At 50.5% G+C, this 13737-nt stretch overlaps 1 protein-coding gene across 1 annotated transcript; it reads right to left on the bottom strand.

The window, feature by feature from the left end:
- Nucleotides 1-6399: 6399 nt before the first annotated feature.
- Nucleotides 6400-8960, bottom strand: Egr4 (early growth response 4). The gene is made up of 2 exons (XM_036181790.1): nucleotides 8588-8960; nucleotides 6400-8253 (listed from the first exon to the last, which is right to left on the bottom strand). Exons 1-2 carry the CDS (start codon nucleotides 8718-8720, stop codon nucleotides 6947-6949), a joined length of 1440 nt encoding a protein of 479 aa, XP_036037683.1. The 5' UTR covers nucleotides 8721-8960; the 3' UTR covers nucleotides 6400-6946.
- Between the last annotated feature and the right edge of the window lie 4777 nt (nucleotides 8961-13737).

Raw genomic sequence — 13737 nt, 5'->3', positions numbered from 1 at the left:
TGAATTACGAATCAGGCAGCCCCAAATGGGAGAGGTATAGTACAGTCCCACTCCCAGGATCCCACGTTGTACCAGGGCCTCCATCCTGCCTCTTTTCATCTCCCCAGCTTTCCCAGCTTCATGCTCTCTGGCTACCTTCCTTCTCTCTTCCTCTTCTGTGAACTAGTCAGAACAATGATTCAATCTTTAAGTGCACTGGGTCAACTTGGTGAGCTGGAGGTTGTGTGGATCAAACATCTACCTCAGAGGGAGCTCAAAGGTGGGAACATTTGGGTATTAGATTGGAAAGGAAGAGGATAAAGAGGTGATGGAGGGGCCGGGCAGTGGTGGCACATGCCTTTAATCGGGTGGCAGAGCCAGGTGGATCTCTGTGAGTTTTTGAGGCCAGTCTGGTCTACAGAGTGAGATCCAGGACAGGCACCAAAACTACACAGAGAAACCCTGTCTTGGAAAAAAAAAAACCAAAAAGCCCCCCCCCCCCAAAAAAAAGACAAAGAGATGATAGAGGAAGGTGAATTCAGATGTGGAAGGTTTTATCCTCACAGTGTATGTAGTTGTTTTTTAAAAGACTTGTTTTTGGTTACATGTATGTTTGTGTGCGAATATGTGTGTTGGTGCCCTCAGTGGCCAGAAGAGACCATGAGCTCTGGAGCTGGAGTTACAGGTAGTTATCAGCTGCCATGTGGGTTCTGGAAACTGAACTCAGGTCCATTCCGGTAGCAACAAGTGCTTTTAACTACTGAGCCATCTCTCTAACCTTTATGTGTGCGATTTTGTTTTGTTTTTGAGACAAGGTCTCTCTGTGAGGCCCTAGCCCTGGCTGTCCTGGGACTCACCATGCAGAGGAGACTGGCCTCAAATGGACAGAGATCCACTTTGCCTCTGCCTTCTGAGTGTTCAGATTAAAAGCATGTGTCACCATGCCCCATGCATATGTGACTTTAAACTATTTATTTAGTGTGTATACATACATGCGAGTGTGGGCTCATGTGTGTCATGGCTTGTGTGTGGAGGTTAGAGGAGTAATTTTTCTCCTTCCATTCTGTCAAGGCAGGGTCTCTCTTGCACTACTGCTGGTGCCCTGCATACTCCGTGCCGGCTGCCCATGAACTTCCAGGCGATTCTTCTATGGTTTTCTTGTCTCCAACTCCTGTTTTATCGGGGGAGTGCTGGGATCGCAGGTTTGTGCCACTGTGTCTGGCTTTTAAGTGGGTCGGGGGCAATAAACTCAGGTCATCAGTCTTCGTGGCTAGTAGCACTTTTATGCCAACAGCCATCTCCTTGGCCCAGGTATATGTATTTTGGTCAATCTGACACTATCATATCTTGAATGATGTTCTAAGGAGTTTCTAGCATGAGTGCTGTGTAATGGAATGAAAGGAGATATCATGAATAAAAGAAACAAGAGGAACAGTTAGGTAGTTCAAACTGGTTTATACTGATCTTCTTTCAGGCTGGGAACAGGGGGTGTTGGCTAGGATGAAAGGAAAGGACAGGGCAAATGTTCGAGGCTGTTTTGTCCAATTCTTCCAGATCCTACCTCATCAATTCTTATTTCCAGGCCTAAGACTGTAGCTCTTTGGATAGAGTGCTTGCATACCATGCAGGAGGCCTAGGGTTAGATTCATGCAGATAGACAGCTATGTAGATAGAGAGATGCAAACTTTTCAAAAGGGTGAGAAATTGAGAAAGAGACAAATGTCAGCACAAAAGCATGAGGTGTTGAGTTTACCCCCTGGAAGGCCTGGGGGAGGGCGTGTACTGCCTGTAGATCCTTTGGAGAAGGAGGAGAGCTGCCTCTGAAAAATTGTAACTACTTATATCTGCTTGGAACAGGAACTCCAAGTAAAGAAATTGTCAAAAGATTCAACTGGGTGTGGTGTGGCATGTCTGCAAAGCCAGTGCCGGGGACACAGAGACCACACAGTGAGCTTGAGGAGAGCCTGGGCCACAGGAGACCCTGTCTCAAAAGAACAAGAAACAAAAGACTGATTACCACTGCGGCTCATGTTCTTAGAGTACCGGGTTAGCTACCACTGGGGCTCATGCTCTTAGCGTACAGGGTTAATGAAGCATACCTTCAACCTCCTCCACAGAGTGCTGTTGCCCAGGTCAATCCCCAATGCCAGATGAGCTCACAAGCTAAAAGCCACAACTCATAAAACTACTGATCACAAGGACAGCGAACAAGACTGTAGAGGAATGAGAACAGAAGTCCAGAGAGACACTGGCTGCTCTGGCAGAGGACCTGGGTTCGATTCCCAGCACCCACATGGTGGCTACTAACTGCCTGTAACTCCAGTTCCAGGTGATCCAATGTTCTTGACCTCCTCAGGCTGCTTTTGCACATGGTGCACAGACATATACTCAGGCACACACGTATGCACATAAAATAAAGTAAGTAAGTATTTTTATTTTTTTTAAAAGAATGCTGATAAGGGCCACGTGGATGGCGGGGGGAGGGGGAGGAGCAAAGGTGACTGGCAGGGAACTGTAACTTCTTAGATGGGTGTAGAGAACCCAACAAAGGGTTGTCATTATTAACAAGCATTGGGACTACAGCGAGATGAGATGATTCTATATAGATTCTATCTGAAATGATGGTGGGACATTCAAATGGAGGTCACAAATCACCATTCACCTGGCTGACTTAGGAGGAATTTTGTAGGGGTGGAAATGAATGTGCTCTCCAAACACAGAAAGCAGGAAAGAGAAGAGCTAAGAACTGGGTCTATGGCTGACCTGCACTAGAGCACCTGGCCAGCATGCATGAAGACCTATGTTCAATTCCAAGACAGGAGAAAAAGAAAAAGAACTGAGTCTGAGGAAATGTCCTCATTTTGATGAGTAGATGAGAGGATTTGTTTATCTGTTTCTCTCCCCCAGCCCCAATTTTAAAAAAAATTGATGAAAAGACATCTTTCCACCAAGGGTGGTGGCTTGTACCTGGAACCCAGTACTAGAACCTGATGTAGGAGGGGCACCATAAATTCAAGGCCAGACCCAGCCAGTGTCTGTCTCAATAAACAAACAAAACCCAAAAAACTAATGACAAGAAAAATCCAAACCAGAAACTGGAGAGAGGGCTCAGTGGTTAAGTGTGTACTGTTTTTGCAGAGGACCAGAGTTAGGTTCCCAGAACCCACATCAGGCAACTTACAACCACCTCTAGCTCTAGTTCCAGGGGATCTGGTTCCCTATTCTGGCCTCTATGGGACCTGCATGTATGTGGTGCATGGGAATATTTACAGGCAAAACAACCACACACATAAAATAAAAAAAATTAAAGATGTGAAGTATGATGGTACACACCTTTAATCCCAGGATTCTAGAGGCAGAGGCAGGAGGATCTCTGGAAGTTAGAAGCCAGCCTGTTCTACACACATTGAGCTCCAGGACAGCCATGGTTACATAGAGAAACCTTGTCTCAAACAAACAGACAGACAAACAAACAAATAAGAGGCTGGAAAGATGGCTCAGTGGTTAAGAGCACTCAGTGCACTTGCAGAGGACCCAGGTTCAATTTCCAGCACCGACGTGGCAGCTTACAACCTTCTTTACAGTTCTGCTCCAGTTCCAGGGAATCCGACACCCTCACACCAACATCCGTGCAAGTAAAGCACCAATGCACATAAAATAAATTATTTTTTAAAACCTAAAGTAAATAATAAAAAAACTAAAATCATAAAAAATCCCAAACAATAAAAACCAACTCAAAATGATGCGTTTGGGGATCTAGATTTGGGTCTTGTGATTGATTTTAATTTTCTCCACCTCTGGTCTAACATTCCCTCCAGAGTCCTAGTGGAATCTCCACTACATGGGGACTTATGAGGCTTCCTGGCTCAAAGTCCTACGGCCAGACACCAGGATTACTACAAAGTCACTTCAATGGAGTCCCTTTTCCCCTTTTAAATAAGTTTATGTGCATTGGTGTTTGGCCTACATGTATGTCTGTAAGAGGGTGTTGGGTCCCTTGGAACTGGAGTTACAGGTAGTCCGGAGCTGCCCTGTGATTGTTGGGAATTGAACCTGGGTCCTCTGGAAGAGCAGCCAGTGCTCATAACCACTGAGCCGTCTCTACAGCCTGAGTTCCCTTTTCTTATCATGCTAAGCTTAATAGTAGGGTGTGAAGACTGTCTGGGAAAGGACAGAGCTGACCACAGTGATGGAACTCAGTAGAAGCAGGCAAATGTTCTTGTTCAGAGACCAGCAAGTCCATCTTGTCGAAGGCCTGTCTGTCTGTATGTCCTTTTGTTCAGGTGGTGTGGTTTGGTGCTGCTTAAAATATGGACCTCTATGCTCTACCTTGCCCTACTCTGCATCTAAATAAAAGTCTGGAGTCCATGCCTGTGGATGAAGGTGTAGTCAATTAATTAGTAAGATAATGAGATTCACCTTTCCTCTCTTGTCTCCTGAATCCACCACTTATCTCTCTCTGTGTCTGGCAATCTATCTCTTGAGCTCCAAAGGGTTCAAGATTGCCCTCTGTGGTCCATCCTTTCGAAATTTCAAAAAACAAAAAACAAACCTAGATGGCTGGGGAGATGGATCAGTGGGTACGTTCATTTGCTGTGCTAGGAAGAGGGTTTGAATTAAAAACAAAGCAAAACGAAACAAAAACCAAAAAACAAACAAACAAAAAAAACCCCAGGGGTTCTCTGTGTGTGGCCCTGGCTGTCCTGGAACTCACTGTGTAGCCCAGGCTGGCCTCAAACTCACAAAGATCCATCTGCCTTTGCCTCCCAAGTGCTGGGATTAAAGGCATGTACCATCACTGTCTGGCTGGGGGGGTCTCATTATTATTACTATTATTATTTTGGTTTTTCTACACAGGTTTTCTCTGTGTAGCTATGCGCCTTTCCTGGAACTCGCTTTGGAGACCAGGCTGGCCTCGAACTGACAGAGATCCGCCTGGCTCTGCCTCCCAAGTGCTGGGATTAAAGGCGTGCGCCACCACCGCCCAGCTCGGGTCTGATTTTAATAACCAATACATGTGTAAAAACCAAGCACAGCCGCTCATAGGTGCTTATAACCCAGAGTTGAGGGGTAGAGACAAGTGCATCTAGGAAATTTACTGGCTAGCAAGCCAAGCCAAAAACTGTGAGCTTCAGGTTAGGTGAGAGAACATCTCAAAAACAAAACAAACAAACAAACAAAGACACAGTAGAAGGGGCTGAAAAGATGACCTGGTGGTTAAGAACACGAGTTGCTCTTACAGAGGACAGAGGCTTAGTTCCCACAACTCACATGGTGGCTCATAACCATCTGGAACTCCAGTTCCAGGGGGTCCAATACTATCTTCTGACATCAGATGTCAGAATATGGTACACATCAGGCAACACATTTATGCACCCTAAAGTAACAAAGCTAAAAACTATGGTGCAATGTGATAGAGGACACTTGGCATCCTCCTCTGGCCTTTGCACAGGTGTGTACTTACAAACACACATGCACATACATACATACATACATACAGGCAACCAAAAAGCAGTAAGTAGGTGGCTCCTGAAGAATGATAAACTTACACACACACACACACACACACACACACACACACACACACACGGCTTATCTTGGAGCAGAAAAGAACAAAGTTATCAGATATAGGCCCTCTCCTTGCCTTAGCTTAGAGCAGTCATTCAGGAGGTGCAACGTGGTGTCTAGTAGGCTTTTTATACTGCCCAACATGGAAAAAGCTTTGAGGAGGAAGATCAGAGAATAAAGGGGGTGACCCATCTTCCCTATTACAGGATCATGCTTTTTTCATCACCCTCCTGCCTGCACCCCAAAACCATGAAGGGCAGACCTGGAAGTAAAGTTTTGGAAAGGGCTGTGACCTGGAGACCCTTCTAATCTTCACAGCCTATGATTCTTGAACAGATGTATCTGTGATAGCAAATACTGAGTATTCATAAGTCCCACTGTCACTGGGCAACCTCTGATGCCCAGGGCGCCCTCTAGTGCCGCAGCTTTCTCCTTATTTGTTTGAAAGCCTTTTCCAAATGGTTCTCTCAGGGGTTGGAAAGCAAGCAATAAAGGCTGGCATTAGGTACCTGACCCTTGCTGTCTCTACACTTGCCACAACTTACCCCGACTGCTTCCTGTTTTGAAATGGTACTAGACACTGAGGATCAGGACATCATATCAACCATCTTTACTACCTACACCTTCCACATTTGGTTCCAGGAACCCAGCTAACAATTCCTAAGTCAGCTGTGAATAAATACATCAATTCATTCTCTCTCTATGTATTTATCACATGCCTAACATATGTCAGTCTCCTGTAGGAGTAATGTGTCAGGGGCCTGCATCTCACCAATGTGGGTTATTTTCTGTCTCCTGGCATATACTGTCCTGGAAGAGGAGTTAGGAAGGGTTAGGAGTTTACAGGGCAGATTCAGTAAGCTTTTAGCACAATAATTTTAATTGCAAAAATAAACAGTTTTGTCAAGTGCTTGAGAGTAGCGTCTGCTTTACAAAAATGAACGACAACAAAGAGGAAATCACCCCAAAGCAAAAACATCACATCCAAAGGCTTGCTGGACATTGCTATACAAAGTTCTCAAGAGACCCGCTCGGCACATCCCCAGCTTTGTCCCTGGGGAGGGATAACGAGGAGGGCGTGGGGCAAACGCCAGTTACAAACAAAACAAAACAAAAAACCTCTTTAGTCCCAAAGGAAGTGCCTGCTCTGTGGGTGGCCCAAGAGGACTGTCCCCAGAGCTGGCTAGGAGGAAGGCGGCTGCGAGACAGCAGGCGCTGTCCACGGAACCCGTGCTGAAAGGGCGTGTGCGGCGGGCGCTTCGTGGGAACTGGAGCTGGACTGCGGGTGGCCCCGGACGTGCGTGGAAGAGGCAGGAAGGGTAGCGGGGAGGAGGGACCGGCCAGACCTTGCCGCGTGCGCCGAGCGGCGGTGCCCCCAACCTACAGGGCCAGCTCCAGCTCAGAGCGCAGCGAAGGAGAGGCCCAGCGAGTAGAAGCCCAGGCCCTTGAGCCGCTCCTCGGCCCGCGCCTTCTGCTTCAGGTGCACCTTGCTATGCCGTTTCTTCTCGTCGCTGCGCGCGAAGCGGCGGCCACACACGTCGCAGGCAAAGGGCTTCTCGCCCGTGTGGGTGCGCACGTGCGTGGTGAGGTGGTCGCTGCGGCTGAAGTTGCGCAGGCAGATGCGGCACTGGAAGGGCTTGTGCCCCGTGTGGATGCGCAGGTGGCGATTGAGCTCGTCGGAGCGAGCGAAGCTCCGCACGCAGCTCTCCACCGGGCAGGCGAAGGCCTTGACGTGCGGCCGCGGGCAGAAGCAGCGCGCGCTGCACTTGCCGCCCCGGCGCCCCTTGCGACGGGCCTTGGCCGCGGGGAAGGCGGCGGCGGGCGACACGGGCGGCGGGGCCACTCCGCTGCCTCCCGGGAGGTCGGCCACCAAGGGTTTGGGGAAGTCCGCCGCCGTGGCGGCGCTGCGCAGGCCCAGCGGGGACAACTGAGGCTGAGAGGTGGCCAGGAACTCACCGCCTTCGCCACTGCTCCCTCCCTCCCCGCCCGGAGGGGTCAGCATCTCCGGGAGGCCCTCGGTCCCCTCCCCTAAGTCACCCGGGGCCAGCGAGAAGGCGTCGTAGGCCCCCGCCGGGTAGAGTCTGGTGGCCGGGCCCGGCAGCTCGGCGGGGCAGCTGATGGACAGCAGGTCCTCAACTTTGGTCCCTACCGTGGGGAAACGCGCCTCGGGGGTGGCCTGGAAGCTTGCGTGTGACCCACAGTTCCCCGGGGCCCCCGCAGACAGCAGCTCCCAGGGGGCGTAGGGCCCTTTGAAGGCCGAGGCAGCGTCCAGCGCTGGCGAAGCGGGAGGCGCCCGCAGCCCCGGCTTGACGTCGGGCGGGGAGAGCTGGGGCTCGAACAGGCACTGCGAGGGGGCTCCCGCCGAAGGCGCAGCCTCCCAAAACGCCTCCGGGAAGGCGGCTGAGCTCAGATCCGGGGAGTAAAGGTCCGGCAACAAGGCATCGAGGCCCGCGGGGAAAGGGGCATCCAGCGGGGACCGAGACGCTGCCGCCTCGGGGCTAGGGAAGGGTGCCAGGCCCAAAATGCCCGACATGAGGTTGAAGAGGGCCTCCGGGTCGTGCGGGTGTTCGGGAACCGCCTGGATGAAGAAGCTGCCGCTGTAGCTGAGGCCCGGAGGGGGCGTGGGTGCGGGGCCTTCCAGGAAGCAGGAGTCAGCTAGGTCCCCTCCAGCGCCGCAGCCGCTCAGAGCCCAGCTCAAGAAGTCGCCTGCCGAGGGAGGGGACCACGCATCAGCCCCGCACATCTCAAAGGGCGTGCCCCCATCCTGCAGCCGCGACTCATCCCACCCGAGCCTCCCGGTGCAAGCCTCAGGCAGAGCGCCTCGTGCACTTCCGAGTCTGCAGCGCGGGGGGTCCTCCCCACGGACGCCCCAGGACCGGAACACGCACGGGCTCCCACCCAGGAGCCTGCGGCCTTGTTGGGGGTGGGTGGGAATGGTACTGCTCGCTTTGGGACATCCCCCCCCCCATCCACCGAGCGCGCCTCTTCCACCACCTCTCGCTGCGCTCGCCGTCTGCGCGCCCCTAGTCCTTCTCCTTACCTCCAGGATAGGCGGCGGCCGAGGGAGCGTCCCTGGCGGGCAGCCGGGGCAGCTCGGGGCTGGCGTGGGCGCAGCCTTCGGTGGGCTTGGCGAGGGGCGCGTCGGGGCCGGAGAAGTCGCTCAGGTGGAGCATGGCGCGGCGGCGGGGCGCCCGGGGCCTCGCTGGGCTGGGGCGCGCGCGGCTGGCGGGGAAGCCTGGAGCTCTAGCTCCAAGCTCCCGACTCTTGGGTTGGGGACGCGGGTCGGGGGGCCGCGATGCTCTCGCTCGCCGGCACCGGCCTCGGGCGGCGGCTCCTGGCGGCTCCAAAGCGCAGCCGGGCTCCCCCAGCCCACCGTCCCCCCACTTATATAGCCGAGGCGGCGCTGGCTCCGAGCTTCCGACTCCCCGGGCCACTGCCATTTCGGGAGGCCCCGGCCCTGGCGCCGTGACGTAAATGACCAAACATGGACACAGGATGTATGCCGGGGACTCCCGAAAAGGAAAGCTCGGCTTGTGACGTCGCTGCCGCCGCCGGGGCCGCGCTGCTGCGTGCGCGCGAGTCCCCTGAGCGTGGAGCCTCGTGCGCGCTGGGCCACGGGTGCGCCCCGCAGGGGCTGGGCGCCGTGTGAGATCCCGGAATGCGCGTTGTCCTCCCGTCCGGAAAATCACGGGTTCGGAACCACCCTTTCTTACTTGGAGCGTTTGCTTCCCGCCTAATGCCAGTTTCTTCACCTGTGAGCTTGCTAAGCAGAGAAACTGAGTCAGGTAATGTGAAGTCCCCGACATACTCAGTAACCCTGAAATGGATAAGAGCACTTAAGTTGCAAGCCCGAAGACCTGAATTTGAAACCCTAGCACCCACAGAAAAAGCCAGACAGGACTGCACTGGGGATCTGAGACAAGCAGATTCTGAGAGACTGACTTTATTTACGTGTGTGTGTGTGTGTGTGTGTGTGTGTGTGTGTGTGTGTTCCTGTTTAAACATCTAAGTTTGTGCTTCGAAAATAACGTATTTATATAAAAATTGCCATAATGCAAAGTTCGATAATGGTGGTGGATGGGATCAATTAGCATACAAGAGTATTCCTTTCTTTTTTGAGACAAGGATTCACTATGCAGCTCTGGATGACCTACTGTGTAGACTAGGGTGGCCTTGAATTTAAGAGAGATCCATCGGCCTCTGCCTCTGAGTCTCCTGAGTCCTGAGATTAGTGTGTGTCGCCATACCAAGCTAATAGTACACTTTTTAAAAAAATTATTTCATGTGTATGCATTTTGGCTGCATGTATGTCTCTATACCACATGCATGCCTGGTACCCACAGAAGCCGGGAGAGAGCATTGGATCCCCTGGAACTAGAGTTAGAGATGCGAGTGAGCTGCCATGTGGGTGGTGGGAACTGAAACTGGGTCCTCTGGAAGAGCACCCAGAGCTCTCATTCACTGGGCCGTCTTTCCAGCCCCTAAGAGTACGTTCTTAACTGAAAATTAAAGGTTCCCCCTGTCTCATCTTCATTTCTCGAGTAGTTTTTGGCAAAATGTTTTCACCTGTGCAAACTGTTTTGTAATTTTTTTCCCACTTAAACTAGCTGAGAGATTGCATCATGTCTCAAGACAAAGACCTTAGTTTGGTGTTGTCTAAGGCTGAGCAGTTGGTTCTCCATTGCACAGGAAGACCATGGATTAGCCACTGGCTGGTGCCAATCCATGAACACATGGGTAATTTCCAACTATTTTTTTCAACCGATGTTGTTGACATCATTGTCCTTAACTATATAAATGTGAACATGTCCTGGGTAAATTCTTATGAATCTATGTCTAAGCTACAGGATATTCAAATTTTGACAGACAGCTGACAGACTGCTCTCCAAGGAGGTACTTCTGGAGGCAGTTTTTTTGCCTTTCTAGGTGTGGTAGTGCATGTCTGTCACCCTAACACTCAGGAGGTAGAAGCAGGAGGATCAAGTATTCAAGGCCAGGCTGGACCGTATAAAACCTCATCTCATTTTAATTAAAAATGAAGAGAAGTTGTTCCCAAGAACACTGAGACTTCCCGCCCAGAGTCATCTGGATTCCTCAACTTTAAGGAGGATTCAACTCCCGGCTGAAAAAGCACCAAGAATCCACTCCAGCCAGGATCCCTTCTTGTCTCTGCTGTAGTTTCCGATTCTCCTTATACTCTCCTTCTCTATTTTATCTTAGGTCACTTAAGTCTTTTCTGAAGCCATTAAAATTAGGGGGTTAAACTACATATGGAGTCAGAGTTGGGCAGTATGCCTTTAATCCTGTCACTCAGGCGGGAAGATCTCAAATCAGTTTGACACCAGCCTGGTCTACAGAGTAAGTTCCAGGACAGCCAGGACTGTTACACAGAGAAACCCTGTCTTGAAAAAAACAAAAAGAAAAAGCAAGCAAGCAAACAAACAAACAAGAACCCCAAACACCTATATGTGGAATAGCTTTTATTTATCTACTTATTCGAGATCAGGTCTCTGTTTCTTGCTGTCCCAACTGGCCTCAAATTCACAGAGCTCTGCATGTTCTGCCTCCTGAGTGCCTGGATTAAAGGTGCATACCACTATGCCCAGCTTGGAATAGCATTTATTATGGTATTATTATTATTAGCCAGAGCTGAGGACTGAACCCAGGGCCTTGAGCTTGCAGGCCCTGGCATGGCAAACAGGACTCTGGCAGGCCTTGCCCCTCCCTCTCCCTTGTAAACCAGAGATTACATCTCTAAAGCTAGTCGCCAAGGTCTCTACCCTTATTTAGACACTTTCTTATGTCAGACTCATTCCTAAGGCTGATCACCAAGGTCCAGCTATCAAAGTACTGAGGTTCATGAACCAAAAGCCCCCTTTTGGCTACCCCAATTAACATGCCCAATCAAAATACACCACAGAATCCTAGCGCATTCTAACTCCTCTCCCTTTTTTTTTTAACCTCTTAAAATCACATCTGCAAGGCCATTTGCTGCTGTTTTCTGCCTGAGCCAGAAAGCGGCCATTTTACTTGTCTTCCCTGTCTAATAAAAACTCTGTCTGTGGGAACAGGTGTTTGGGTGTGGTCTGTACCTAATCCAGGGCCTGGGAGGGAGCCCCCACTGTGTGCAAGTCCCTTCAGCCGTGAGGTCCAGAATTGACAGACCCTCCTGAAGCTAGAGCGATTGTTGTGAGTCACCTGAGCTGGTTTGCTGGGGACAGTACCTGGTCGTCTGTCTGCAGGAGCAGTAAGTACTCTTAACTGCTTAGGTGTCTCTCAGCCTGGAATAATTTGATAAAATGATTACGTTTAATATAGAAATTTAAAAAGGAGCTTCAGATTCTGGGACTCCGGCACTGGTGGGCAGGGGGAGCAGGTCTGAGGTTCCCCATTGTATTTCCACTCTCCTAAAAATGGAAACAAGTTTCTTGCAGGGTGTAGGCAGCAGAGAGGCAGACAGTGTATCTTGGAGAATCCTCTCCCTTACTCCTTTGAAGAGACCGTGCCCCTTACTTTATGTACCATACACACTCAGTGTTGCATCCATAGTACTCCGCATCCACTCGGTGTTCTTCCCCTAGGTTCCTCTTTGGGCCCAGATGGTTAATTTCAGCTTCTACAGGAGTGGTTCATCCTTAGCTACTCATTTCTCCACCCCACAGACATGTTCCAATCCATCACACACTCATGTGTAGAATTCACAGACATGCTTCCATGCATCTTTCCAAGCCTGCAAGCCTGGTGAAGGATTCTTTGCAGCCAGGCACACGTGTCCCCATGACGGTCACAGTTCCATTTCTATGTTGTCAGTATACATGATGTACATATAGAAAATACAGAAATGGGGATGATGAGACAGCTCACTTGTAGAGTGCTTGTTTGGCATACATATCCCTGTATAATTGAGGTGTGGTGTGGTTCACCCCTGCAATCCCAGCACCCTGGAAGTAGAGTTAGGAGGATTTTTTCAGAAGTTCATGGCCAGACTTGAGCTACATAAAATATTATCTAAAAAGAAATCTATCTATAAGGAGCACACACACACACACACACACACACACACACACACACACACACACACTTCTGTTTCAGACCCAGAGCTTGACTCTAACCCAAATGCATCGCCTAGACCAGGTGAGCCCTCACCAGACAGGAAGGGCACACGTGTCTCACATATGCTGGCATCTTGTGCCCTAAGGGGAGGGGAAGAGAGGAACTTGGCTGGGCGGGTGTCCAGGGTTCCCCAGGTGGCCCGTCGGGCCAGATTGGCCAGCCCCAGGTCGCCTATTCCTTCTGCTGTTCTTCCCTCTGCCCAGTGCCCCTCCTCCCTCTTAGTCATGGATAATTCCCTTAGTCCTGTGGTGAGGTGCCAGGCCACTGCTAGTCTCTGCCAAGGGCTGTGGGGCAAGGTCTGTGCTGGGACAAGCATCCAAGCCACTTTAATTTCCTCTTGCTAGAGGCCAGACCTGGAGAAGGGCTGGAGAGTAGGAAAGGAGACAGGCGACATCTCTTGAGTTGGGGCTGGCACACTCCATCTATGTGCATTTATATAGGAGACACATTCATACACATGCTCCAAGTTGCTGCTCCTGGATAGGTAATGAGCACCTATCTGTATCTTGTTCCCTGTGGACAAGTGGGGAGTAAATGGAAGACATCTGACTATACCTTTTCTGGTTTGGCTCATTTCCTCCAACTTTGTGAATGCATGTACATGTTCCTGTGTGTGTGCATGCACATATGTGCTAGTGCATTTGGAGGCCAAAGGTCAATGTTAAGTATCTTCTTTTTTAAAGATTTTATTTATTTTTATGTTCAATGGTGTCTTTGCATGTATTTCTGTGTGAGGGTGCCAGATCCTCTGGAACTGGAGTTACAGACAGTTGTGAGCTGCCATGTGGGTGCTGGGAATTGAACCTGGGTCCTCTGGAAGAGCAGCCAGTGCTCTTAATCCCTGAGTCATCTCTCTCTCCAGCTTTCAAGTATCTTTTTTTTTTTTCCCCCCGAGACAGGGTTTCTCTGTGTAGTTTTGGTGCCTGTCCTGGACTAGCTCTGTAGACCAGGTTGGCCTCGAACTCACAGAGATCCACCTGCCTCTGCCTCCTGAGTGCTGGGATTACAGGCGTGCGCCACCACTGCCCGGCACTCAAGTATCTTTTTTGTTTGTTTGTTTGTTTGTTTGTTTTTGTT

This window comes from Onychomys torridus, chromosome 3, assembly GCF_903995425.1.
Source record: "Onychomys torridus chromosome 3, mOncTor1.1, whole genome shotgun sequence".
In the NCBI taxonomy this organism is placed as follows: domain Eukaryota; kingdom Metazoa; phylum Chordata; class Mammalia; order Rodentia; family Cricetidae; genus Onychomys; species Onychomys torridus.
Note: the sequence above shows the minus strand (reverse complement) of the source record. Positions and strands in the feature narration are given on the sequence as shown.